The 25025-nt window shown below is 38.5% G+C and overlaps 1 protein-coding gene across 2 annotated transcripts in view; it reads left to right on the forward strand.

Annotated features, from left to right (window-relative positions):
* The window catches only part of myo10l3 (myosin X, like 3), a 60268-nt gene that overhangs the window by 25349 nt on the left and 9894 nt on the right, over nucleotides 1-25025 (forward strand). Inside the window, exons 9-24 of one of the 2 annotated variants that reach the window (XM_043248896.1) lie at nucleotides 143-272; nucleotides 1338-1456; nucleotides 3177-3323; nucleotides 3420-3520; nucleotides 5255-5321; nucleotides 6270-6362; nucleotides 6698-6766; nucleotides 8551-8633; nucleotides 9276-9384; nucleotides 10498-10578; nucleotides 13767-13891; nucleotides 14137-14251; nucleotides 20622-20728; nucleotides 21586-22011; nucleotides 22133-22166; nucleotides 23270-24106. In XM_043248896.1, the coding sequence (XP_043104831.1) occupies nucleotides 143-272; nucleotides 1338-1456; nucleotides 3177-3323; nucleotides 3420-3520; nucleotides 5255-5321; nucleotides 6270-6362; nucleotides 6698-6766; nucleotides 8551-8633; nucleotides 9276-9384; nucleotides 10498-10578; nucleotides 13767-13891; nucleotides 14137-14251; nucleotides 20622-20728; nucleotides 21586-22011; nucleotides 22133-22166; nucleotides 23270-24106 (2643 nt within the window). The remainder of the gene's footprint in view (nucleotides 1-142; nucleotides 273-1337; nucleotides 1457-3176; nucleotides 3324-3419; nucleotides 3521-5254; nucleotides 5322-6269; nucleotides 6363-6697; nucleotides 6767-8550; nucleotides 8634-9275; nucleotides 9385-10497; nucleotides 10579-13766; nucleotides 13892-14136; nucleotides 14252-20621; nucleotides 20729-21585; nucleotides 22012-22132; nucleotides 22167-23269; nucleotides 24107-25025) is intronic. The other variant, XM_043248897.1, reaches the window with a different exon arrangement.

Genomic DNA, 25025 nt, shown 5'->3' on the forward strand with positions numbered 1-25025 from the left:
ATTGGTCAGGTAAAACTAACTTCTGTGTTCATAGTAAGCATAATGTATTGTTATTCCTCTCTCTTCCCTTAAGAATTCAATATCAACTATATCTGTCAAATAAAATATTCGAATAAAATCTTCTTCTGTTTAATGGCTGTAGGAAGCACTGAAAGTGATGGAATTCACCGAGGAAGAGATCCGTGATGTCTTCAAGCTGCTCTCCGGGGTCCTACAGATCGGCAACATCGAGTTCATGACTGCAGGGGGTGCTCAGATCACCACTAAAGGAGGTTTGAGACAAATCAGCATTCGCCCGAAGCATAGCTAGCGTGTTGTACATGCTTTTTAATAGTTATGTTAGTGCAAGGGTCTATTAAATACCGCCTGTAGTCCTGGCACAGAATATTAGCCTATATTTTATCTGTCAGGAGCTAAGAGTAAAGGGCTTCACTGAGCAGTGCGTGCAGAGGCATGCTACAACATGTCAGAATTCACTCTGATAACTGCACTTTATATGGGTTACAACTCAGTAAGCCATCTTAATTCCAAAGGACTGTTCATTCATGAATAAATAATTCTGTCATCAAGTACTCAACTCTACTGGTTGCATATTTCCATGCATTCACAATAAATGGAGACCAAAAGGTATTATTGCAATTTAAAAAGGTGTTTTATTACTATTTCAGTATATTTGATATTTTTATGTATTCCTGTGATGGCTAGCTGAATTTTACTCCAGTTTTCAGTGTTATATGATCGTTCAGAAATTGTATCATTCTAATTGTGGATGTTTTTTGTTATCATTGATTTTAAAACAGATGTGATGCTTAGTATTTTTATGGAAACCTTGATACATTTCTTTCAGCATTAGCATATCGGATTAATAGAAAGTTAAAATAAATGTCTTTACTGTTACTTTTTATTAGTTTAATGGGTCATTGCTTAATAAAAGCAAATATATATACATATTTTATTTTTCTGACGCCAATTTTTTTGGAATTGTCGTAGGTTTAATTACAGTTCTGTATCTTATGAATGTGGTGCATCCTGAAATGCGCAACTGGGTCATGATTTAATCCAGTTATCTCCAAAAATATTCTAAAGACATAAATGTAACTGGTCAGTTTGCACTATAGTTGAATAATAGAGCAGCCATTCATTTTAATATATGAACTTTTCATAAGAAATTAATGTGCATTTATTACACAGTTGTAGACTTTTGGTATGTGTAACATGTTTGCGTATCATTTGCTAGAAAATGTACTTTAAAATATATATAATATCCACTGTAAATCATCATTAACTCTGTATGCCAGATTGTGAAGGCTTATACGTTGTGTTTATCTGAATGACAGTGGTCAGTGTGGTCAGTGATCTGCTGGGACTCGACTCCTTTCAGCTGTCGGAGGTTCTGACTCAGCGCTCCATGATCCTGAGAGGAGAAGAGATCTGCTCCCCTCTCACTGTAGAACAGGTAAGAAACCAGGACATCCATGCTTTTTTGGGATGTTATATAGTTTGCTGGCATGTCTGTCTAGGAATAAGATGCATCTATTTATTTGCCTATTTAAATTAGTTTAAATTACATTTAGGCATAAGTTTGGCCAGCGCCTTCAGAAAGTGTTTTTTGGTTTGTTTGCTTTAGCTGTCACGTTGTTTCATGTCGTGGCATGTCTGTGCTGTGCCCTCACTGTGTCCAGACACATGTTTCCCTGCATCCCCAGACTCACCCCAGATTTACTGACACGCTGTCATTAAAGACATGCTCACACCCATACTCCTGTGTAAAAAGCGTCTTTGCGTGACTTGGTACCATTTCCTGTTTTTTTGTCCCCTCGGATTCCTGCTATAATAAACTCCGCGATAAAGATCTCATGAGAAGAAGAAACACAATAGAGGCCGAGTGTGGAGACAGCGGTTAGCAGCCGCCTAATGGGGGCAGTCTATTACACAAATATGCACGGTAAACACAAGAAACGGTCAATGTAGCACTAGTGCAGAGCTTTCGAAATGTAATTCCTCTTTTCCGCAGAGGAACCAAAATCAAAGGCTTGATTTTTTTAAACCGAAAACTGGTTTATGAAAGAGAGCGAGACCGTCGAGGGGAAGGGGTGGGGGGAAAGAGTGTATGCATGAGAATAAAGAGACCCCAACCCACATTATTCCATAAATCTCATCTAGCGTGTAGAACGGACCTTGGCCTTTGTGACCGACTCGGTAGAAACACACAAGCAATCTTTTCACTGACAAAGACAATAGCCACTAACTCCAGTCCCGTGTCAGCGGTCATAAAGCAGTGCCACGTCTTAATGGAGGCCCTTATTCCTCCTCCTCTTTTCCTCATAATGCATTAACACAGTGGTCAGGACCTCAACAGCTGCCATTGGCCGTATCCTGCACAAACAGCCATTATTTCAGGTCTTTCTGATGGAGCCAGCACACTGCTCAGAATCAGGCAGAAGTGTCTCTGACTGATGAATTATAGTGTTGCTGAAACAATAGACGGGAGTTTGGCGTTCTTAGGAATAGCAGAGTCTAATTTGCGGGTATTAACTTTCTCTCCATATGTAATCCAGTAATAGCAGCTCAGGGTTATTGCTGGGTTTATGAGTTGAACTGAAACTCCAGAAGCAGAGAGCTTCCACACTTTTCATCACTTTTGCAAAATGAATTGTTCGGCCAGTTTTAGTGGATGTATTATATAAAGTCATTTCTCACAGTCTGTATGTGGAGTTGCACCAGTGTAGTTTATCACATTTAATATGAACAATTACACTACTCTTTTTTATTTTTAATTGTGAGCATATTTAAAACAGAGCGTAATTAAAAACGTACTTCTTCTTTGGGAATGGGTGGTTTAATTGTGACTTAAGCATCCAAATATGTATTGGGGTCACTGTATTGTATTCAATCTCAGCTATAAATCTGGAAAGACATCCATTGTTTTCAAACTTCGCACTCAAGGCGCATTTGAAGACATGCACAATTACAGAGAGTAACAACCCTGCAGATTCAGCCCATAATTTGAACTTTACTGGGGTTTTTCGCGATGTTGAAATTCAAACATATTAGTGTTTTGTAATAATCTCTAGAGAAGTTGCTTGTTGACATTGTGGTTTTAAATTGCGCTGTTGGAGGCTAACTAAAGGAAAATATCTCTAGATTAACATTTGTCTCTGCCCTGCTTTCCAAAGGCAATTGATTCCCGGGACTCTGTGGCCATGGCATTGTATTCCCAGTGTTTTTCTTGGATCATTGCCAGAATTAACCAGAAAATTAAAGGAAAGGACAACTTCAAGTCCATTGGAATTTTGGATATCTTTGGCTTTGAAAACTTCGAGGTGAGAGTTTGTTGAGTACAAAGTGGTGAAACGTTCCAGCCAGACTGTCTGTCGATGGCATGTTGTCATGTTTTTACGACTTTTTTCCCCCTCCAGGTGAACCGGTTCGAGCAGTTCAACATTAACTATGCCAACGAGAAGCTGCAGGAGTACTTCAACAAGCACATCTTCTCCCTGGAGCAGCTTGAATATAACAGGTGAGTAATCTCTCAGGTTAGCACCAGAGATCTGTCAACAAAAGATTTTTATCTAATTTCGCACTCAAAAGCTAGATTTGTCGTACGCTGTCTTTGATACGCCACATTGCTGTGTAGGTTAGGTTCAAACCATATGCACAAAAGTAGACTGGTCTATGGCATAGTAAACAGTCCATCAGCTTACTTTTTACTGTCTCACAAACTTCTTCGCATACTATAGGCCTATATTTTGGAAGTTGGGCATTGTTTGTTTTCCTGCATATATAACAGATAACAGACATTCAGACATTGAGTTCAAGAATTCAGCAGATATGTTTTATGATTGGCTACATTGCTCAATGCTGCAAATATGTTTAGCTAGTATCAGATGATTCCCAGGGGCCCTAAGCTGACGCTTACCTGCTAATAACACATTTTGAAAACTGAGGGCTTTTGCTGACACACAGTAATGCAAGAATAAAGGTCACACTGAGTCTGAAAATTTAGCCTGATATTTTTGATATTTCAGTCACGTTTACACACCGCCTTCAAAATTGTCTCCATCATAAACTTTCGTCCATTGGATCGGGTTAATTTTATTCATTTTTCGCATCCATAGCAAGCATTTTGAGAGGCATTTTTGACAGTTCAGAGCCACTGTACGAGCAAACACCAGTTGTCATCCACTTAGTCTTACAGCACAAACCACCACAAAGGTCCTTGCACACTGATTTCACAAATTGGTCGTCATCTTTTAAATATTTGCGAATCTTTTCACAGCGGATTTACAGAAGCTAAATCTAGTACTTAAAGTCAAAGATAGTTTGATCCCAGAGTAACTAGGTTGACATGCTTTCTTTGCTTTTAATGTTATGCCGTTTACTACTTCCTGATTGATTCCACACACCACCAACATGAATAATGTCCTGTTTAATATCAAATGCAATGGACGCATCCTAAAGTCTTACATGCGTCCATTTTGCTCTTCCGTGTCAAGACACCTGCCTACAACACTAGCAAGGTTACCTATATACACTATAGCCTCTTTAACGTTCACAGCGCCACTCGATGGTCAAAATAAAAATAACATCACCTTATTAAACATTTTGGCTCCTACAGGATGAATTAAAACGCAACGGACTGCAGTGTGCAAGGTTTCTGTACGGGATACATTTTTAGGATAACAAACACGGAAACATGTTTGCAATGCCCCAAGTGTATACGACTGGACCGCGCAACTGCCATGTGTTGTCCGAGCATTTGTGTGCGTGCGCCTCCCTGCGTACGTTATGTCCTCAGAGTTACATCATCATCAGGAGATGAAACCCAAAGCGTCTGATACAGGCTCGTCTGTAGACACATAGCTTCACACTATCAGGTGTCGCAGAGCGCTCAGGTCACAGAGGGGTGAAATAGCACAGAAGAGTGGAGGTGCGACATGATCATGATATACAGGACGTGGACCATCCTGTGATCTCTTTTAGGGCTGAGTGATGGAGAGATAGCAGATGAACTGAGGGCGGGTTTCTCGGCCTGTTCTAGCTGTAGTGGCTACGGAGGCACTCTGCCAGATGTGTGAATGGGTCTCCTCTTTCCCACACAGTTGTGTTCTTGTGTTGAAATGTGACGGCTGAGGGGGGTCAGCAGAGCCCGGTCACAGCTCATTTCATCACATGAACCCTGAGGATAATACCACCTTTGTGTACTTGTAGTGTTGTGATGTTGCTCAAGAGGTTCTCTTGTGTCTCCGCACAGGGAGGGGATACACTGGGAAGCCATCGACTGGATGGACAACGCAGAGTGTTTGGATCTGATCGAAAAGGTGTCCTTTTAACCTTTGACCTTTAATCAGCTCTCACTGCGACCACACAGTGATCATCAGAATCCATTCCACTGTTGATAACTATTAGTTCATGAAGGATTTCATCATTTTAAACTGTCATCTCCAGTCCGGAACAATGTTCAGAATTTGCAGTCAGTCTTAAAAAAAACCCTGATAATAAACAGGACCCGTGTCTAGTTTAGCCACGATGTTCATATAAGTCTTTGCATCATATCCTACCCTCTACATAATTTACGTTACTTACTACTTTTAATTTTTTATGTTTTGATGTTTATTGCAAATACAATTTTTCATTGCAAAACATTATAAAATCAGCTTCCAAAATATCAAGCAGCACAACTTGGAATTTCTGAAAGATCATATGACACTGAATACTGGAGTAAGGACTGCTAAAATTCAGATTTTTTAACACAGAACTGAATTATAATATAAATTACAATTTAATGTATCTTAAAACATTAACATTAATTTTAAATTCTAATAATTGTTTCTTGTTTTTACTGTCCATGGTGTAAATCTCTAAGAGGTTGGAAGGTGCTGTATTATGATGTGCATGAATATCTCGCATAAACATTTAAAAAAAAGCGAATTTGCATGAACAAAAAAAGGGTAGAATCATCTTCTGAATGTTCAAGACTGAACTTTTTAGAGTTTGTACTGTATAACCCATGTGCTATCAGTGCTTCCACACCAAGGGCAATACGGTTGTCACTGAAAATAATCAACAACTTCAAATGAACCATTTTCTTACTATGAAATTACATGAAATTAGTAAATATTAGTGTAATTTGAGAGACAGTATTTGATAAATGATGGCCCAAATGATGGTTGAAGGGATTATAATTAACAATGATTACAAACTAGACCCCTGTGGTTGATGTGGAGTGCCATAGAGAGCGTGTGCTTAGATCAGTGCTCTTTCCTCAGAAACTGGGCATGTTGGCTCTTATCAATGAAGAGAGCAGATTCCCTAAAGGCACGGACTACACCCTGCTGGAGAAACTCCACAGCCGGCATGCCGTAAGTCCTTCTTTTCAAAACACTCACAGACATACAGTACGTGTTTCTTTTCCCCATCTCATTTCAGATCACAGAGAGTTAATTCTTCTTTAAACTCGCTGATAAAGACCAGCGCTGAGCCAATAGGCAACACCCAGTCACACCCCCACAGCCTCTCACACGCACATGCACAATACAGTAATGTGAGCAGGCTTTCCTCAGGCCGCAGGAACAATGAGTGTGTCCTCGGAGAACCCACATACAGTATGCCCTGACTGAAGGGCCTCTGTGTGTGCTCACTTCAAATATAGGCTAATCAATGTGAAAAATAACGTGCTGTGTTTATCTCTCCGCAGACAAACCCTTACTACGTGAAACCAAGAGTGGCAGATCACCAGTTTGGTATTAAACATTATGCAGGAGAGGTAATTGCATCAGCGAGCAGTGCTATTTTATATTTATTAATATTTTCAATCAGCTTTTATTTTTTATTTTCAGTTTTAATGGTATTTTTCGAACAAATTTTTGTGTATTTTTATTTCACCTTAGATTTTAGTAGAAAACGTTTTTCATAATTTTGCTTTTAGTAAACGGTAACCAAACTGCCAACAAGTCTGTGACAAATGTGAAAGAAACAAAACAAACGTTTTAAGATACAGCCTAGGATTTATAGTGTTTCTTGCCAGGTATGTAGAATAAAAATTGCGGAGTATAGCTAAAGTGTTTTACAGTATTGGTTTTGTGGTCCATTATTTATGAGGTTGGAAAGATTTTATAAGGTCTGCAAAAATTTATAGTACAATTTATATGCGTTTAATTGACATTGAGTTGGCAGACTCCAAATACACACACGCACACACACACACGCGTGCATGCATGCATGCACATGTGGAAGTGTGACACTATTCTGTGTTTAACAGTAACACTGCAGTAGATGAATGCCTGAAATAATATAACTTATTAATACAAAATACATACATTGCTGAATATGAATTAACAAATTTTATGCACAATTTACTGACTATAAAAATATTTAATAATGTCATAAGAGCAAGATTGCTTTTAAAACGTAATATGCGCATTATTCAGACAATGTTGTTAGTACATTCGGAAACAACAGCAGGTGGAACGACCATTTTAGCTGATTCCTATAATATTACACAGGTGTGATTACCAGGAGAAAGTAGACACTGGACGTCAACAGTCTTCTCCTTCTCTCGTCATTTGCAGTTTCAGGCTTTAAGAGAGGAAATAGTCTTCTCAGGAGAGTGGGAGAAAGCAGTCAAAACAGTATGCTGAAAAAAGCTGAAAAGAGCTGCTTTGCCCTTTCACCATGGGCACCACACGAAGCCTCCACAGTTTAATGTGCTGGAAACCACACGCCTAACATGCACTCCCATGAGAAGCATTTGGCATGCTGTCCAGCTCCTTCTCTTGTTGCCATTTCTTTTTTTTCCTGACAGTTTTTATTCACGTTTCTACTTGCATTTTACTCTTTACTTTCTCAAAAGTCATTTGAACCAGTCGTGCTTTCCAGTAAAACATCTGAAATTGTATAGGATATTAAGACTTAGATCTCATGGAGATCTGCTTTCCATCGGCTTCTAAGGATTTTTAGATATTGTTACTGGAAAACATCAGATTTTGCTGGAAATCTTCACCACAGGTTTGTGTGCAAAATGTCTGATTTGATGCATGGTTCCCACGATATCTGTCCAGTCTTTCAAATGCTTTCAGATGGAGAATATCTTTAGCATCTGCTCTCTAGGCCAACGCAAATGAAAGATAGGACTATAAGCTTTGGATGAATTCTCTGTTTAAATGGGAGATTGTAATTATCGAGATGGTGTTATAAATACCACCAGCATGTGTTGTGAATGCTGCATACTTTGCAGCTCAGGAGTTTATTTCATAGTGTTAAGATCAGTGGAGGAATCTGTCGCCACGGAGGTCATGACTGAGTAATACTCAACAGGTGACCGCATTAAACTGTGGCCGCTCGATCAACCTCTCTCCGGTCATTATTAGGCTGAGAGTGAAATACATGAACAGAAACGATGTTTTTTCTTCTCATAATTCAGTTCTGTTGAGTGAGAAATGTTAGGACAGATGCATGATGTACGTTACATTTAATAAAAAAAATATATATATATATATTATTAGGTCACTGTACATTCGTTTAGTAACTGTATGTGTCTGTGTGTGTCAGGTACTGTATGATGTGCGCGGCATTCTAGAGAAGAACAGAGACACATTCAGGGATGATATTCTCAACATGCTGAAGGACAGCAGGTAACAAATCATTCACTTTGTTTCTGTTATTCTAAGCAGTTCTGTAGATGTTATCATCCTCAGTTTGTCATGAGATCAGTGATGCATGCGCTGTAAATGATACTTCTTATACTAAAAAAAACGAATGACAAGAAATATTTTGGCGATATCTATGTGACACTCAAAAATGAAAATTCTGTCATCATTTATCAGGAAGATATTTTGTAACCAGGCTGTTTTGGTCACCATTCATTTCCATGGTAGGGAAAAAAAAAACTATGGAAGTCAATGGTGGCCTGTTTTTTCAAAATATCTTCCTTTGTGTTCAGCAGAACAAAGTTCATAGAGGTTTGGAACTACTTGAGGGTGAGTAAATGATGACAGAAATTTTATTTTTAGAAGAGCTATTCCATTGTTTTTAATTGAGAAACTAAATGTAATATTTTTGCTTTTAAAAATTAATGTGACACCAACGAAGGACCATTTTAAACCTTATAATGAAGGCAAAAACTTGCTGGGCCCAAGCTACACACTTGCCTACAAATATTCATCTAAATTCAAACTTAAACATCCAGCTACCCTGAAGCAGTTGTTGCTGATCTCCATTTCTGCTGATATGAATGATGTTTGTGAGAGATATTGTCTCTATTGTGCGTCCTTCAGGCTCGACTTCATCTATGACCTGTTTGAGCGTGTTGGTAGCAGGAATGGAGACGAGACTCTGAAGATGGGCACTGCCCGCCGCAAACCCACCGTCAGCTCTCAGTTCAGGGTGAGACACCAAATCAATGATATAAATGTGCCATCTGATGCTTTTATACAACCATATTTTCAAACAATCAGGACAAGAAGACTGTGAGACAACAGCTCTGGCCCAAAACCTAGCCTAGTTAAGTTCAAAGGCAGCATCATGTGATTCAATGCAGCAACATTTGTGTGTTATGTATTTTTTATTTTTTATTTATTATCTTAGCAAGATGCTAACATCAAACTCTCTGGTTGCAACAGTCTGGTTGACCTTGACTGCTGACCCCTAACCTAAGACAGACCTAACCATTGCTGACTGGTTTAGTTCACGGCTAATAACTCTTTAACAATGACCTTTTAAAATTAAATTAAACTAAAGCTGCTGAAAAAGAGACCAATCACCATTGCGCTTTATTGAAATCACTTGTTAAATCACATGTGTGAAGTCCTTTTTGTGTGACACAAGGAACTGCAGATTGTTTCAAATCAATCACTTATTGGGTTTAGGATGCTCCCTTAAAAGACAGCTGCCTTTGTAGGCAGTAGTAAGTGAAACAGCTCAGTTAGTTTCAAAGCTAAGCTAAAATGTGTGTTGTCATGTTCAGTCTCAATATTTTGGGCGGACATTCCACATTATGAGAGCGAATCTAGCAGAATGTTTAGTTTATTTTTCTGCACTGTGTGACTCTGTGTGTACCTTGCATGCGTGTGTGTGTTTTGTCCTCTTGTCTATGTCCCTGTATATCTGCCCGTTTGCGGGGTTACAGGGCTTTGCATGTCATAACTGCCGTGCAGGGGATTTGGCAGCTGCCCTTGTACTGTGGCTCTTAAAGCCAGGGGATTACCCACAAACCAGGCACAAGGGTTTGACAGGGTCCGTGCATGTTCCCCTGTTCCCCTGTCATTAAAGCCGGCCTGGAGCCTCTCGGTCTGAGACTGTGGGACAGAGTGCCAGGTTGAAGGGTCCTCGATGTGACTGGGTAAATACTAGCCCTGTCACTGCCTGTGTTTGCCCTCCTCAATAGGAGACGTGGGACGGCCAAGCAAATAGCAGCTGTGGTTGCTGAACGGCAGTTTTGGTGCTGTTACTTTCCTGTGCAGGGGTATAATTTAGTGTTATTGTGACTGTGTGTTTCAGGACTCTCTTCATGCACTGATGGCCACTTTAAGCGCCTCCAACCCTTTCTTTGTACGCTGCATCAAACCTAACATGGAAAAGGTAGGATTGACACTTTTTGTGCTGTCCATATCACACTTTTTTTTTGCTTTTGAACTGTAATATAAACCAAAAAATGCAAAACACAAATCCTTGTTGCACATGGCAAGACAATACAATAAACAAATAAATAAACAAACATACAATAGGATAATACAGTATACCATAGTTATTAAAGTGGAAAAACCTCACATGAAAAGGGAATTCATCTGGTCTGTTGTAGTGTCTTCCATGTAACGGAAAAGGGGTTGCCAAATTTGATGTGTCCATATCACACTTGAGTCAAACAGAAAATCAAATCATTTTTCTAAAGACGTCATTTTTAAATGAATAGTTGAATACTTGAAGTAACTGGTTACGTTTAACAGAATTACGCAAAAGAAGTTACATTACTTATTACATTTTGAATAGGGTAACTTGTAACATACCTTATATACCTTGTAATATTAACTTATTACATTTCCAAAGTAACCTTCCCAACACTGTTAAAAAAATCAAAGAGCAACATAAAGGAAAAGTTTACCCAAAAATAAACATTTGCTTCACCTTCTGGCAAGGCAAGATGTATTAGATTTTATTATTATTATTATTATTATTATTTATTATTTATTTTACTTTATAGCATTTTTAACAATTACCAAAGCGCTGTATGGGTGCCATTAGTCCAAATAAGCTGATAAAAAACATATAATAAAATAATAAACAATACAAAAAGTCAAGCCGTTAAAAATAATAAACAAACTGGCCAACAGAAAGCTGCTTTACTTCAAAGTGATTTTAATATGATTTACGTTAATGACAATAGACCAACAGTCACCGCACCTTTACAGTAGCTTTATTGGTGGAACAGAGCCAAAAATGTAATAATTCACCAATAACCTTCCCGTTCACTGTAGTCACAGGATGTGCATAGTCCACCCGGCACATAAAGATGTGTTCTGTAATGTCTGGCATCAGTACCATCAAGCAGCACTGGTTCTTGCTTGTCTCGTAACCAAATATTGATGCACCAAATTTGAATTTGCAGAAATGCAAATGAGATTTGAGAGCTATGTAAGAGATTGTCAGTGATGATTTTTTTTTTAGCTCAGCCTTTCTGGTCTATGTTTTCGTCGTATGGAAAATAATAAATAAATACATTTTTATTTTCTACTTAATATTTCTAAAATGTTTTAAAACCAGATACATTTTCTTTAAGCAGCACTACATATTACAACTTCTTTTTAAAGAAGGTTTTTTTAAGATAAGTACATTTTGTCTTTTTTTTACTGGTTTTCTGTATATAACGTTGCTTCTGATTTATGTTATGAGTTAATATTTTTATTAGTTACAGAGTCAAACAGAATACAGTTTTCAGTGAAGTGTAAATATAGTTAGCGACATAAACTGTGCATTTTCTGCTAACAAACATATATAAAAAGACTGATTAAGACATCATGCTCATGTTAAAGTAAAAACTCACAGGACAATCTGGCATCATCACACTGTGAGAACAGCAGCCTGTCATGTTCTGCACTCTGTGCATAGAGTCTCTTTGTGCTGATCAGCTCAGATTGGAGCGGCCCATCCCCACCGCCAGCACATTCCTTCAGCCCAAACCCGCCTGTGCTGGGGTCAGAGGTCACGGCTGTCCGCTTCAGCAGCACTGAGAGGAGTAGCACACTCCTGACCTGCAGCAGAGGAATGTAGAGATAACAGCCAGAAAATCACACAGAGCCTCTACCCTTCGTTATATGATAATCGAGCTATAATAATGCTAATTTGAGCTCTAATATTACTGGAATTATTACGATGGCATTGATTCATGGACGTCTCTCGTTTCAGGATCAGGTTGTTGTATTGTGATAACTGTCCTCAGGGAGGGGAATCCCGGCTGTGGCCTTGTCTGGCGCCTGCCTCTCTCTGTCATTCCACACCTTTTCTTCTATCATTTATGCCACACAACTCATCCCACTTCACTTTGAGGCCCCTTTAGATACTGCATACTTCATGCCTGACCCAGGTTCACTGCCCAGATTACACGGGCAGACCAGAAATACGCCTCAGTTTCTTGTCACATTAGCCTGACATGATAATTTCAGTTGAGATGGTGCTGACTGAAATGAAGGACATGGAAAAAGGCAATAGTGGAACATGCTGTGAAGATGCACCAGATGTCCTTGCCACCAACAATGAGTCCCGCTCTTTACCATAGCGATCAAACGGCCTGATGAGACAGGACAGTGTGGGAGCAGCCGAACACCAGGCACTGACGTTACTGATCCAGCTACAGATCGCCTCTAAACATGACGCAACACCTCACACAATAGACATAATCAATCCCAGTTGAAATCTCCCGTGACTAATGTTGGTATTTGACCCCTTTTTCTACCCACAGACATCGTTAGTTTTTTTTGTGACAAATCAAAACAAGTATCTCCATTATGTCGCGCTTTGCTGTTAAAGTCAGAATGAAACCAAAATATACCCTATGAATATTCCTGGTTTTATGAAAAAAAGAAAAGATAAAATGTTTTTCTTCTTAATATTTCTACAAGTGTGAAACATTACCAAGCCCGCTTATTTTTCTTTGCCTTAAACTGAAAAAATCTAATTTCTTCAGGGTTTTATATCAGTTTTTTTCTCAAAATATCAAACTTTCAACTAAATTAAGTCAAGCTATTAAGATTTATTATCAGACAATGCATTTTGGTGTATGACTCATACCCCATTTTTATTATTTAACAATGATATTGATACACCGCTACATAGTGACCAACAATGGATAACGGTATATAATCTTTGTATACATTTATGTATGATGTATTATAAAAAATGATTTAATGTTTTAATTTAGCCTTGTAATGCACTTCATAATGCACTTTATAGTTTAATTAGTAATTGTAACTTCAGTTACATTATAACACATTAATACATTATATTAATTAGTTGTTACGCTATGTGTTTTAAATTCAGTTATAATTATTTACAAGATATAATGTACTACAATGCACATTATGAATATTTATAATACTTTATACTCTTGAATAACCTTAAGACCAATAACAGATTATAAAACTCAGATGTGTTATTATGAATACCATTTCATGTTAACTGGACCACTGTTGAATATTACGTTTTGGTCCATTTATTTTCATGCATTATTGGGCTTAGTCGTTGGCTGATGGACATTTCTTTCTATCTTCTTCCAGAATGCAAATAAATTTGATGCAGATGTGGTTCTGAATCAGCTACGTTACTCTGGAATGCTGGAGACAGTGAAGATCCGTAGAGCAGGCTTTCCCGTACGGAGAACCTTCCAAGACTTCCTCAGCAGGTGAGACACATCACCAAGAAACCATCACAAAACCACCGGCAGTCCATCAAAATACAGTTAGAAGCACAAAATCTGTTCCAGATGCACATATTTGGTCTCTGACAGTTTTTAGGAAAGGCAATATTAAGTCAATGTTTTTGAAATCGTATTGAACTGGGCTAAATGTATCGGTACATTGTTCTCAGTAAATTGAGTGAAGTGGAATGTATGTATGTGTGTTCAAGCTGTGCCCACTTCCTGTGCAGATACACAATGATCCTGAGGGACAAAAACCACACGACGGATGAGAGGAAGAAATGTGCAGATCTGCTGACGAAGTATGACGTCACAAAGAAAGAGTGGCAGCTGGGAAAGACTAAGGTTCGGTTTGCGTGACCAACACATGTTCACACACAGTTTAAAGTTCTAGTATAAATAATCAGTGCTAGACCTCAGTGCAAACGCTTCAAATTAAAACCCTTTTCTCTCAGACTGAACTACTTGACCTTTATGTAGTCTGTGGGTTCATCCCTGACATTCATACTTTTCATTGTTCAAACAGTTGTTTGAATCTGAAATGCACAAAGGAAGTAACAAAAGATTAAGACATGCTCTAATGTGTTTTTTTTTTACCATAGGCTTTTGTAATACAGATTACTTAGATATTTTCACAGTTCATAACACGTACGAGTGATTACAGTGTTCAATTATCATTTTACAGCAAGAAGAGTCTGTGAAACCTTTGAAAATTTCCAGATTTCTGCATTTCTTACTCATAATATGTGGTCTGATCTTAATTAAAGTCACAGTTATAGACAACCCAGCCCTAGCGAGAGTGGCAACAGTCCAGACTTTTCTACATTTGTGAAATCCATCCACATATGGATGAACATCTAATTCTTCAGCAGTGTTTTTGTTGCTTTTTCCAGCTTTGTGCATCTCTGTAATGCTTTGTTACGGTCCTGTGAAAGCTTTTGTGATCGATGTATGGTTCACAGTAACCAGGCATTCTTGAGAAGAAGAATATATTTAGACGAAGCCGGGCTTCGTGTGCCTTTATTTTAAGAGCAGGGCACCAGGGTGACCCACATTTCCTTAGTTGACTCCAAGTAATCATTCACTTATTTTTTTATCGCCCAATGTTTGCGCTATAAGTGTTTGTCTGTAATCGTGTCTTACTTTTGCATATTCATTAAGTAATTAATGCACAAATTCCAGACATTTTCACAAAGTAGGATACTCCGAGGGACTTCATGTAGGGAACGCACAGATGACACCTCGCTCTCAGCATCATGGAAGTGACAAAAAATGATAGTACCAGTTTCATTCTAACGTTTTGCAACACTTTTGAACTTTCAAAGGGGATTTTTTTTGAGCCTTGTGGTGTTTTTTCTTTACATTCTTTCCTTTTTGTTCCTCATACTTCCTCTGCTCTCGGCCCCCTTAAAACCCCCTCACCACATCTTGGTAAGGAGTTTTGCGGTCCCTCACTTTACTGAAATGACTCATCCCGATCTAGCCGGACTGAAACAAGAGCGCAGCACTTTAAGGGCGTTTGGCAACAGGAGCACAGCAGCTCTGAAAAGAATACTTTCTTTTCTCTGTTCAACAGTGTCTATTCATTCTTATCTTGTAATCAGTCAATTATTCACTCTCCTTGGTCAGTCTCTGCCACACATTAAGCACAGCGGTTCAGTCAGGCTGTTTTTACAGTAAGCGGAGCTCTGAGGTTTCTGAGGAACAGGAAGGCACTGTAAATAAAAGGCATTCTTGCGTGCTTTGATTCAGACCACTTTTCTTTAAATTAATTGAATCCAGCGTGCTCTGTGTTATTGCCTTTGGGGTCTTGTGGTTTCTGGCTTTCCTGAGATCTCGTTTGGGTATTTCTTTATCAGGGGTGGCATTGTTTGATTGATGGGGCCTTAATGGTGTTGCTGTGATTATTTGTGTTTAGGTTTGGTTTTATTTGGAGCACAGAAATTATCTCATAAATTAAAGAACTTGATATCGAAGTGGTGATGACCTATCAGTGCTCCGTTCGGTCACGAGGTGCCTTGTGGGTTATTAAGAAGGAAAGCCAATTCAAACCAAACAATTAGATGACTTCTGTAAACAGTTAGGAGCATTATGGCAAAATAAACCCAGACATGGTCATCAGGATTATACACAAAGTGGAGTGCATGACATGGATAAATAGAAAATAATAAGTGTTGAGTATTGAATTTAAATGGATTTTATTGCAAAAATTTTGATTTTATATACATTTATTTATAATTTAATGTATTGAGATTGATATAAAGTAACAGTAATGACGTTTATAATGTTCCAAAAGTTTTAAATTTCAAATAAACGTCATTCTTGTGAACTTTCTATGTATCAAAGAGTACTGAAAAAAAAAAAAATCTTTTAATAATAATAAGAAGAATTTGAGCAAATCAGCATATCAGAATGATTTCTGAAAGATCATCTGACGTATTTTATGCTGAAAATTCAGCCATCAAAGAAATCAATTACATTTGAGAGATAATTAAAAAATACAACAAAATTTTTTTGTAATAATATATATCACAATATAACAGTTTTTTTCTGTATCATTAGTGAACTAAATATGGCTTTGGTGAGATGTTTTTTTTAACAATGAAAAAATGTTAATGGTTGTCTATAATATTCAGATGAAGAGTATTTTGCATTGCATGGCACATGCCATCTGATTTTTCAAGGCATAGCAATGCCTATGAAAATTCAATGATATGGCATATATAGTATAGTGTAATTGTAATTAATTATATTTAATAGTCATACATCTTTGTATGATCTGATGTTGATAAAACAAATGTACCATGAAATCAAATATCACAGAAATAGTTATGCCTTTAAAAACAATTTTAAATGGTATGTGCCATGAAATGCACAATTTATTGGCGATTGAATGTAATGCAGTACATTCTCCTTTTCCTAGAATGTTGCTTTCTGTCTCCCACACACACATGCATCAAGACAGTGAAACAAATGAATTCAGACACACACACTGGACACGCAATCTCGCTCCCTGCTGAATAGAGTCATGCTTTACAAATTGTTTCTCTGTAAAATAGCCTCATTGTTCTGAGTGCTGGGGTCAGAGCTGGATGGCTCCAATTTGTTCTCAGCACGTCAGAGCTCCAATGTACTTAAGGTCAGCTACTCTAACCTACAGCTTTCACTGCTCCACCAGGCTCCACGATCATACTTGTTAAACAGCCTGTTGCCCTTAATGGACCCACAGAAAGCTGGTGTCTTCACGACAGAAGCCCCAGACAGCATGTCCATCACAGTTCACCCAACAGAGTCCCACAGTTACCAGTTGATTATGTTTATTCATTTTTGAAAAGACCAGTGTAATTGGCTCCCAGCGTATGTTGTGTTTTATGGATGCTGTATTTCTGGTGTCCACACAGGATATCTTACCTAGTTTAGTGTCAACAAGAATCTCCGTTCCTGACTGATTTTGCTTTCATAGAAACAAATTATTCAGGGAGAAAAATGTAGGTCATGAACTGGTTTGCATCTATTGGGAATTAACTTGATATTAAAAATGTTGATATTTACAAAATATAGCCTAATTTTTGGAGGTTTGCCTAAATATTTATTTGGCTAACATTAATAGATGCAGAGCGAGTTATTACATTCTGAACAAAGACTATGGAAAAAAACATTCCCTCTTAGGAATACAGTGTGCCAATTAATTGTTTGCAGTAAGAACAGAACATGCCTAACAATGCTTCTCAACGTTTTGGACTCCATGGCCCCAATTTCTTCTAGATATTTGAAGGCCCTGCAATCTAATCTGATTATTCCTTTATAATAAAAATACACTGAAAAAAAATCTATTCAAATAGCTTCCTTCATCATTTGCTCAATCTTAAATCGCTCCAAACCTGTATGAGTTTTTTTTTACGTTGAGATATTTTGTATTTGCTGAATACTGGATGGTACTCGCTACCATGAACTGTTTGCTTACCAACATTCTTTAAAATATTATCCCTGTAAGTTTTGTGGAGAAAAAAAGCTGGTTCACCAGTAATTCCTGCACCAAACCAGCACAGGTCAAGATATGGCACTTATCTTGTATTTACATAAAAACACTTATCTTTAAGGGGAATAGGTCGTTGTGTCCTTTTTTGTGTTTTTCAGTCAGGAATCTGCAGAAAAAGCAGAGTCTGGATTCTGGACTAATGTCGCTACAGGGCCACATGAAGCGTTATTAGAAGTAGACATCAGGGAGTTGTTTGATCAGTGATTGCACATATGTTCCACACATGTGTTTCTATATAAATACAGTCTCTTGTGTAAAACAGTTTGCTGTATTCCAGCAAGTCTACGTATGGAGTCAAAGCTCCAGACAGTGACCTATGACCGTGTCCGTCATTGCTGTATGTGCCCAGCGGTCCGTTATAGTTGTTATCACGGCTTGAGGTCTGTTTACATTCATGATTTCATTCCGGAGTGTGTGTGTGATTGTGACCAGCAGAGTATGTGTGCTCTCGAGCGCTGGCTTTTGTCCGTGGTGTGTTTGTGAGTGTCAGATTTGAGGTGGAGGTGAGGGGAGGGGCGTCAGATGAAGAAAGGGGTCTGAGATTGTGTTTCCTTGCTCGAAACAAAACAACCTGTGTGTAATTATATCCACGCTGATTGCGTGTTGAGGAAGTGTGATCCCTAGATCGGGGCTCAGGGTTTTTTTGCGTGGGATTTGGGAAGGATGTGGACGAGGAAACTTCCTCCTGTGTGTGCGTCTGCAGCTGTGCGACGTTGATTACAGGAACATCTGGGTCGCCGGTTCCAGGAAATCTCACAATGAGCTTAAAAGATCTGTGGGAGGCCAGACATGACGCGGCGTGCATGGGTTGATATTAATTGAAAGGACCTGATTCTGGTAATGCCAACATATACAAGTTTTGGTGGATTTGATGATGTCATGGAAATTTGTGTTGACGTAGTAGATCTGAAGGATCATGTGATACTGAAGACTGGAGTAATGATGCTCAACTGCGTTTTAAAATATATTCAAATCAAAAACCATAAGAATATTTCAAAATATTATGATCTTACTGTATTTTTGACCAAATAAATGCACTTGACTTGCTTAAAAAATACTTATAGCAAAACAAAATCATGCCAACCCCTAACTTTTAAACAGTGTTGTATGTAATTGGTAAATTGGCATCAAGTTCACACCTCAAGGTTAGACACTGTACTGTCCCGTGTACAAGAAAGAAGTCATCACATTCAGAATTGATGGTGAACTCCAACTGTAGGTCATGACACCGCCAACGTGGAGGATATACTGTAGTTTGTCCAGATTGTATTAATAACACATAAAGGCACACTAATTGAGAAGATGTGCGGTATATAATGTGACAGTACACAAAGTTTTGCTTGGAAAAGCTATATTTCTTTAAACACTGTAGTTGTTTAAATGGCATTAGCTTTACTGTTCACTTATATAAGTACCAATACCATGATGGTGAAAAGACATGGATCAGCTTGATCACCTCAGTTTTATATAAGTGGCAATAATAAAATAAACAGCATCTATGCAGTTGTTTCTCTTATCTCTCCAGCAAAAAATAAATAATTTGGGCATCAACTCGAGATTGAAAATTTTCATCTGATGTGTTGTACCAATTTTTAGTTTTTTTTACCCTTTGTTGATCTTTCTGTCTTACAGCTTCACACATCTCTTCTTTTTTCAGCTTTAAGAATAATAGTGTGCTTCATTGTCTAATTTTCACTCTTCACATTACCTGATACACGGTACTGGAAGGTGGCAGCTAATGAGTGTGAGGATTCTCTTTAACTATAGAGTGATAAACAGCAGGTCACGTCGTTACACGTCTTATTGAAATACACTGAGAGGGGTGAACTGCACAATATAAAATTAGATGTTAAGTACAGATTGCATGGCGTTTGAGTATAACCGTTGTACTAAAAGATTTTATTCCTTAAAGGGACAGTAAACCCCAAAATGAAAATTCTATCAGCATTTACTCACCCTCATGTTGTTCCAAACCTGTATGAGTTTCTTTTTTCTGCTGAACACAAAAAAAGATAGTGGCCACCATCAACTCTGCGGTTACCCACATTCTTTAAAATCATCTGTAGTGTTTAGCAGAAGAAACTCTTTCAGTTTTGGAATTACATTAGGGTGAGCAAATGATGACAGGATTTTTGAAGGAACTATCCCTTTAAGTCTAAAACTTTTGAATCAATTTCAAACTCCTCAATGTTGCTGTACTGCTTATTATAAATGTTCTTTTACGTTTAGAGCTCACTATGAACATGATCTCCTTAAATCACCAGTGTTTCAGAGGTTTCTCTTCTGAGTCAGCGTCAGTGAGTAAAGGGTTAAGCCTTCATGTCTTCTGTCTCTGAGACAGAGAGGGTGAGGGTGTGGCCTGCTCTTTGGCCGAAAGCCACTTTTTCCCCCTCCCCTCCCCTCTCTCTCTCTTTCTCTCTCTCACTCTCTCTCTCATTCTGTCCGTGCACGTCAGTATGTCTGGAATAGCCCGAGCAGCAGCAGTAACAGGAAATCAGAGCGCTGTGGTTTGAGCACAATGGCAGAGCTCCACAGCTCAGCTCCCTGTAGCCTGTAGCCTGCTGAGCTCACTAAAGACGTGCTCTTCACATCGCCCGGAGAGAGTTACCCATCAGTTTACTCAAACCTACCCTCTTCCCTCTCCCTCTCCTTGTCTTTCTTCTTTGGTGCCTGCAGGTGTTCCTGAAGGAGGCTTTGGAGCAGAGGTTGGAGAAGGAAAGAGAGGAGGTGCGCACATCGGCTGGTATGGTGATCCGGGCCCACATACTAAGTTATGTGGCAAGGTTAGTGCAGCTTTGTGTGTGTTTGTGTATAAACACGCTCTGTTGAACGGGGTCGGGTGAGTTACCAGAGGCTGTCGCTTGTGTCTTGAGTTACTTGACTGCCATAATCGAATATGTGAATGAGATGGAAGTTTGCATAGCAGAATGATTTACCAGGGCTGCGTTAAGCAGTGAATTGAGATTCATTATGAAAGTGCAGGGAAACAAATGAAGGAGAGACAGTGAAAAGTCACCAAGTGTCTTTTCACTGCAAATACATGCTGTTTTTTATAAATCAGATTGGAGGGATCTCGGCATAATCATGGGTTTTATGTTGGTTTACATACAGCTTTGTCTTTCAGAAGTTTTTTTTAACTAGCAGCCCTGCTAGAAGAAAATTGCTCAAACCGTGTTGGTTTAGTTTTAGTTTATTTTTTTGAGGGGATTTTGGGAACTTGTCAACTAATCAGGCTGTGAAAACATCTGGCTAACCAACTAAAGACCATTTGGGAAAGGCTCGGAGACTAGCAAAGACCAGCAAACCAGTTTAAGATGTTTTCAACAGGTTGCTTTAAAGCCATGGTAAATTAAAGATGACAAAGATCAAAATATTAGCATCTGTCTTGTAAGAAAGACACACTGCTGAGTTCCTGAGTTCACTATTTTGGTTCCTGGGTTTTTAGTATTCATTTGCACCTCTGTACTGTTGTTGTTTATGGGATTGATGATGGGGGTGTCTGTATTTCCTTTGACAGAGTTGTTTATTATGTTGAGTAATAACTGTAATATACACATAATTACTGTAATATCTCTGTCAACTAATCATTAATGAAGCCTCGAGGGCTTGCTCTCTAATGTTGCAACTCTCCTTCTCACAGAAAAAACTATAAAAAAGTCCGGACCAGCACCATCACTATTCAAAAGAACTACCGCGCTCACTTCTGGAGACAAGCTTTCCTGCGTTTCCGCTCCGCTGCCGTGGTCCTCCAGAAACACATCCGCGGACAGATCGCCCGACAGCTCTACCGGCAGCTCTTAGAGGAGAAACGGAGGAGAGAAGAGGAGGAGAGAATCAGAAGAGAGGAAGAAGAGAAGAGACGTCAAGAGGAGCTGAGGAGACTTGAGGAAGAGAGACTGAGACAAGAGGAGGAGGAGAGACAGAGGCTTCAAGAAGAGGCACAGAGAAGAAAAGAGGAAGAAGAGGAGGCTTTACGGATACAGCAGGAAGAGGAAGAGTTGAACAGGAGGCAGGAAGAGCTAAAGAGCAAACAGATCCTGGAGGATAGAGAGGCAGGGCACAGCAGGTAAAACGCAATCTGGGCAAATGTTTGAGTTTTAATTTAGGTCATCCAAAATCTGTGTCGGCTGCTGGACTGTGCTTAATCCCTGTCTAAAAGGATTCTCTCCTGTTTTGCCTCATATTAGGAGTCTAGTGGAGAAGAATCATCACAACCACAAGGTATTATTTCCATTGGACATTTGATTTTATATTCCTATGAGAGAGGTTTCAAATCTGGAAAGGATATATCTTGTATTGTCCTAATTCTCTGACTTCACTTACAAAAAATCTGTTGTAAAATCATATTACAGTGGTAAGTCCAACAGTAATGCCATGGTATTAAGCTATATGGGTCAAAAAGAACCTCTTGAGAAGCTTAACTAGTTTGCAAGAGTAGTTTAACAAAACTGCTTCACTCACTGTTTATATTATATTATATTATATTATATTATATTATATTATATTATATTATATTATATTATATTATATTTGTTAATAATCAACCATTTAGCACATCCAAAAAAAAAAGTTTAAATTATATGTCTATATTTATTATGTATATAAATACACACACACACCCATATATTACATATAAATATATTTAATATATACACAACATATGGAATACAAATATTATGTAAATAAAAACCTTTATTTTGCATATGATTATTCATGATTAATCATTTGATATTATATTGTATTATATAGTCAAGTTATATGGTGTGACCAGAAATAAAATAAATCATAGAGATAGCTCTGTCAGCAAATGACCGCAGGGTATGGTAAGGTTCATTCTGGTCACTCCCAAAAATAGTGTTTATGAATTAATTATAAATTACCTAAATTAAAAATTTATTAAAAACTTTTTTTTAATGAAAAATGTTTTTATAAATTTTGGAAATAATAAAGATCACTCATCAAAATATACAGAACATATTTTATTTCTTTTTACATGATATTCACACAGCATGATTTTAGAGAATTTTAACTTTTCTTTAAGATGGTATACGCAATATATCGTTTTAAACTTTTTAAAAAATTTAAATTTTAAAAAATGTTCTTATATTATTGTTTGTTGTGAGCACACTCAGTATATCCTTAACTTATACATGAAGGACTACCATAAGTTGCATGATGTACGTAATACCAAAACTGAAAGGAATATCATGGAATATACTGTTAAAGATAATCATTGCGCTCTTTGATTGGACCCATTTTTTTTAAATTGACAGAATGAACTGTATATATTTGGCATGTCCTCACTATCCTCCCCTATATCCCAGAAGGACGTGTCTCACAGCCTGTGCCAGTACTCGTCTGAAGAGGAGAGTCGTCAGATGGAGGAGATCCTGCGGCTGGAGCGAGAGATTGAACGGCTGCAGAAACAGAGAGACGAAGGGGTGTCCTTGCTGAACGACGGCTCCAGAGACGAGCTGCGGCAGAAAAGGGACGCCGAGATCTACCGCCTGGAGAAAGAGGCTTCACGTGTGGCCACTGAGTTCCTGGAGATGCTGGACTTCGGAGGTTTGGAGCAGTCGCTGTCCAGCGAGGAGAACCTTCACGACCCGTCAGAGACCACCGCTCCTCTGGCCGAGGAAGAGGTGGACGAGGGCTTCCACGCGGACGATGAGTGTATCCCTCTCCGTGACTTTCCTCTTCCCGCTGCCATGCCCGTGGACAAAGAGATTCTCAGCAGTCTTCCGCCTCCACCGCCCGCCTTTGCCGAAGGTCTGGTGGCCACGTCTTCGCCTGCACGGATGGAGCGACCGAAATCCAATTCCTCCGTCAAACAAAACATACTCTCAGACATTCCCCCTCCTCCAACTACAGCTCCACCCCCTCCTCCAGCTGCCCTGCCGTCAAACATAGTAGATTATGAGGTGGTGTATAAAAACACCAGGAAGATGATAACAGAGATTGTACTGCCTGTGGAGGAAACCAGCTTCAGTATTCTGCCCGACACGGAGTCGGACTATGACCAAGAGGAGTTTGAGGAGGCGCTGGGGAGTTGTGGGGACGCAGGAAGTACTAATGACGGACACCTCACTGATGAGGAAGTGCTGCATAGATCTTCCTGTACCTACAACAGCACAGACTCCTTTAGAGGAAGTTCAGACTCAGTGAGTTCACTCTTTTCACACTTTGACAACGCATTCGCACTGAGAGCTGCTATATTTCACTACATATCAGTGTATTTCAGAGCTTTTTTGAGCAAATGTAAAAGTTTCAGGTAAATGAGTTATAGTTTTGCTGTTTTTTTTTTCTGAAGATGCAAAGGTTTGCCAGCAAAAGCATACATTTTTTTTTCCCTCCATAAAATGGAAACCTACACTGTAAGAAAATCTGTCTATATTATAGTGAAAAAAATGGCAGGAATGCCAGTAGTGTAATATGTCTGCAGTGTTTCAGGTGTTATGGGATGGCATTGTCTACTTTATATAGACTGAACACATACACACAACAGGAATTGTAACAAAAATCATAATGTACAGGTACATATCTGAAAATTTCATATTTCATGAAATAATACTTCATGAACTACCAAAATCTATTTTGTACCTTGTGCTAATAACCACCATAATATTTCAAGTGGCCTTCAAAGACTTCAAAGTGGCCTGTTGATAAAACATGACCAATAATTGTATATTGACGGTGCACACAGTCACACAAACTAAGACGAATGCAACAATAATGCAACAAACACTGTGACAAAAATAAATGTGACAAAATATTTGGTTCATGTACATAATAACTAAAAAAAAGGAAAAAATATATAAATATAAAACTTCACACAGGGACTTCTGGGAATGTCCAGAAATTATATGGTATTTATAGTTCTACGTGTGGAAAATAAAAACAAATGTGACAGTATTTCACAGTAAATTACATGTTAAATCATTTATGGTTTCCCCCACATGACATGGTATATTTATTTAGACATTTATTTTCCAGTGTATGTATTTAGCCTAACAACTGAATCATGGCTCACAGCAGGTGAAATTTCTTAAAGTCTGTCTGTGCTTAGATTGCCACATAGCA

The sequence above is a fragment of the Puntigrus tetrazona genome, chromosome 9 (genome assembly GCF_018831695.1).
Source record: "Puntigrus tetrazona isolate hp1 chromosome 9, ASM1883169v1, whole genome shotgun sequence".
Lineage (NCBI taxonomy): Eukaryota > Metazoa > Chordata > Actinopteri > Cypriniformes > Cyprinidae > Puntigrus > Puntigrus tetrazona.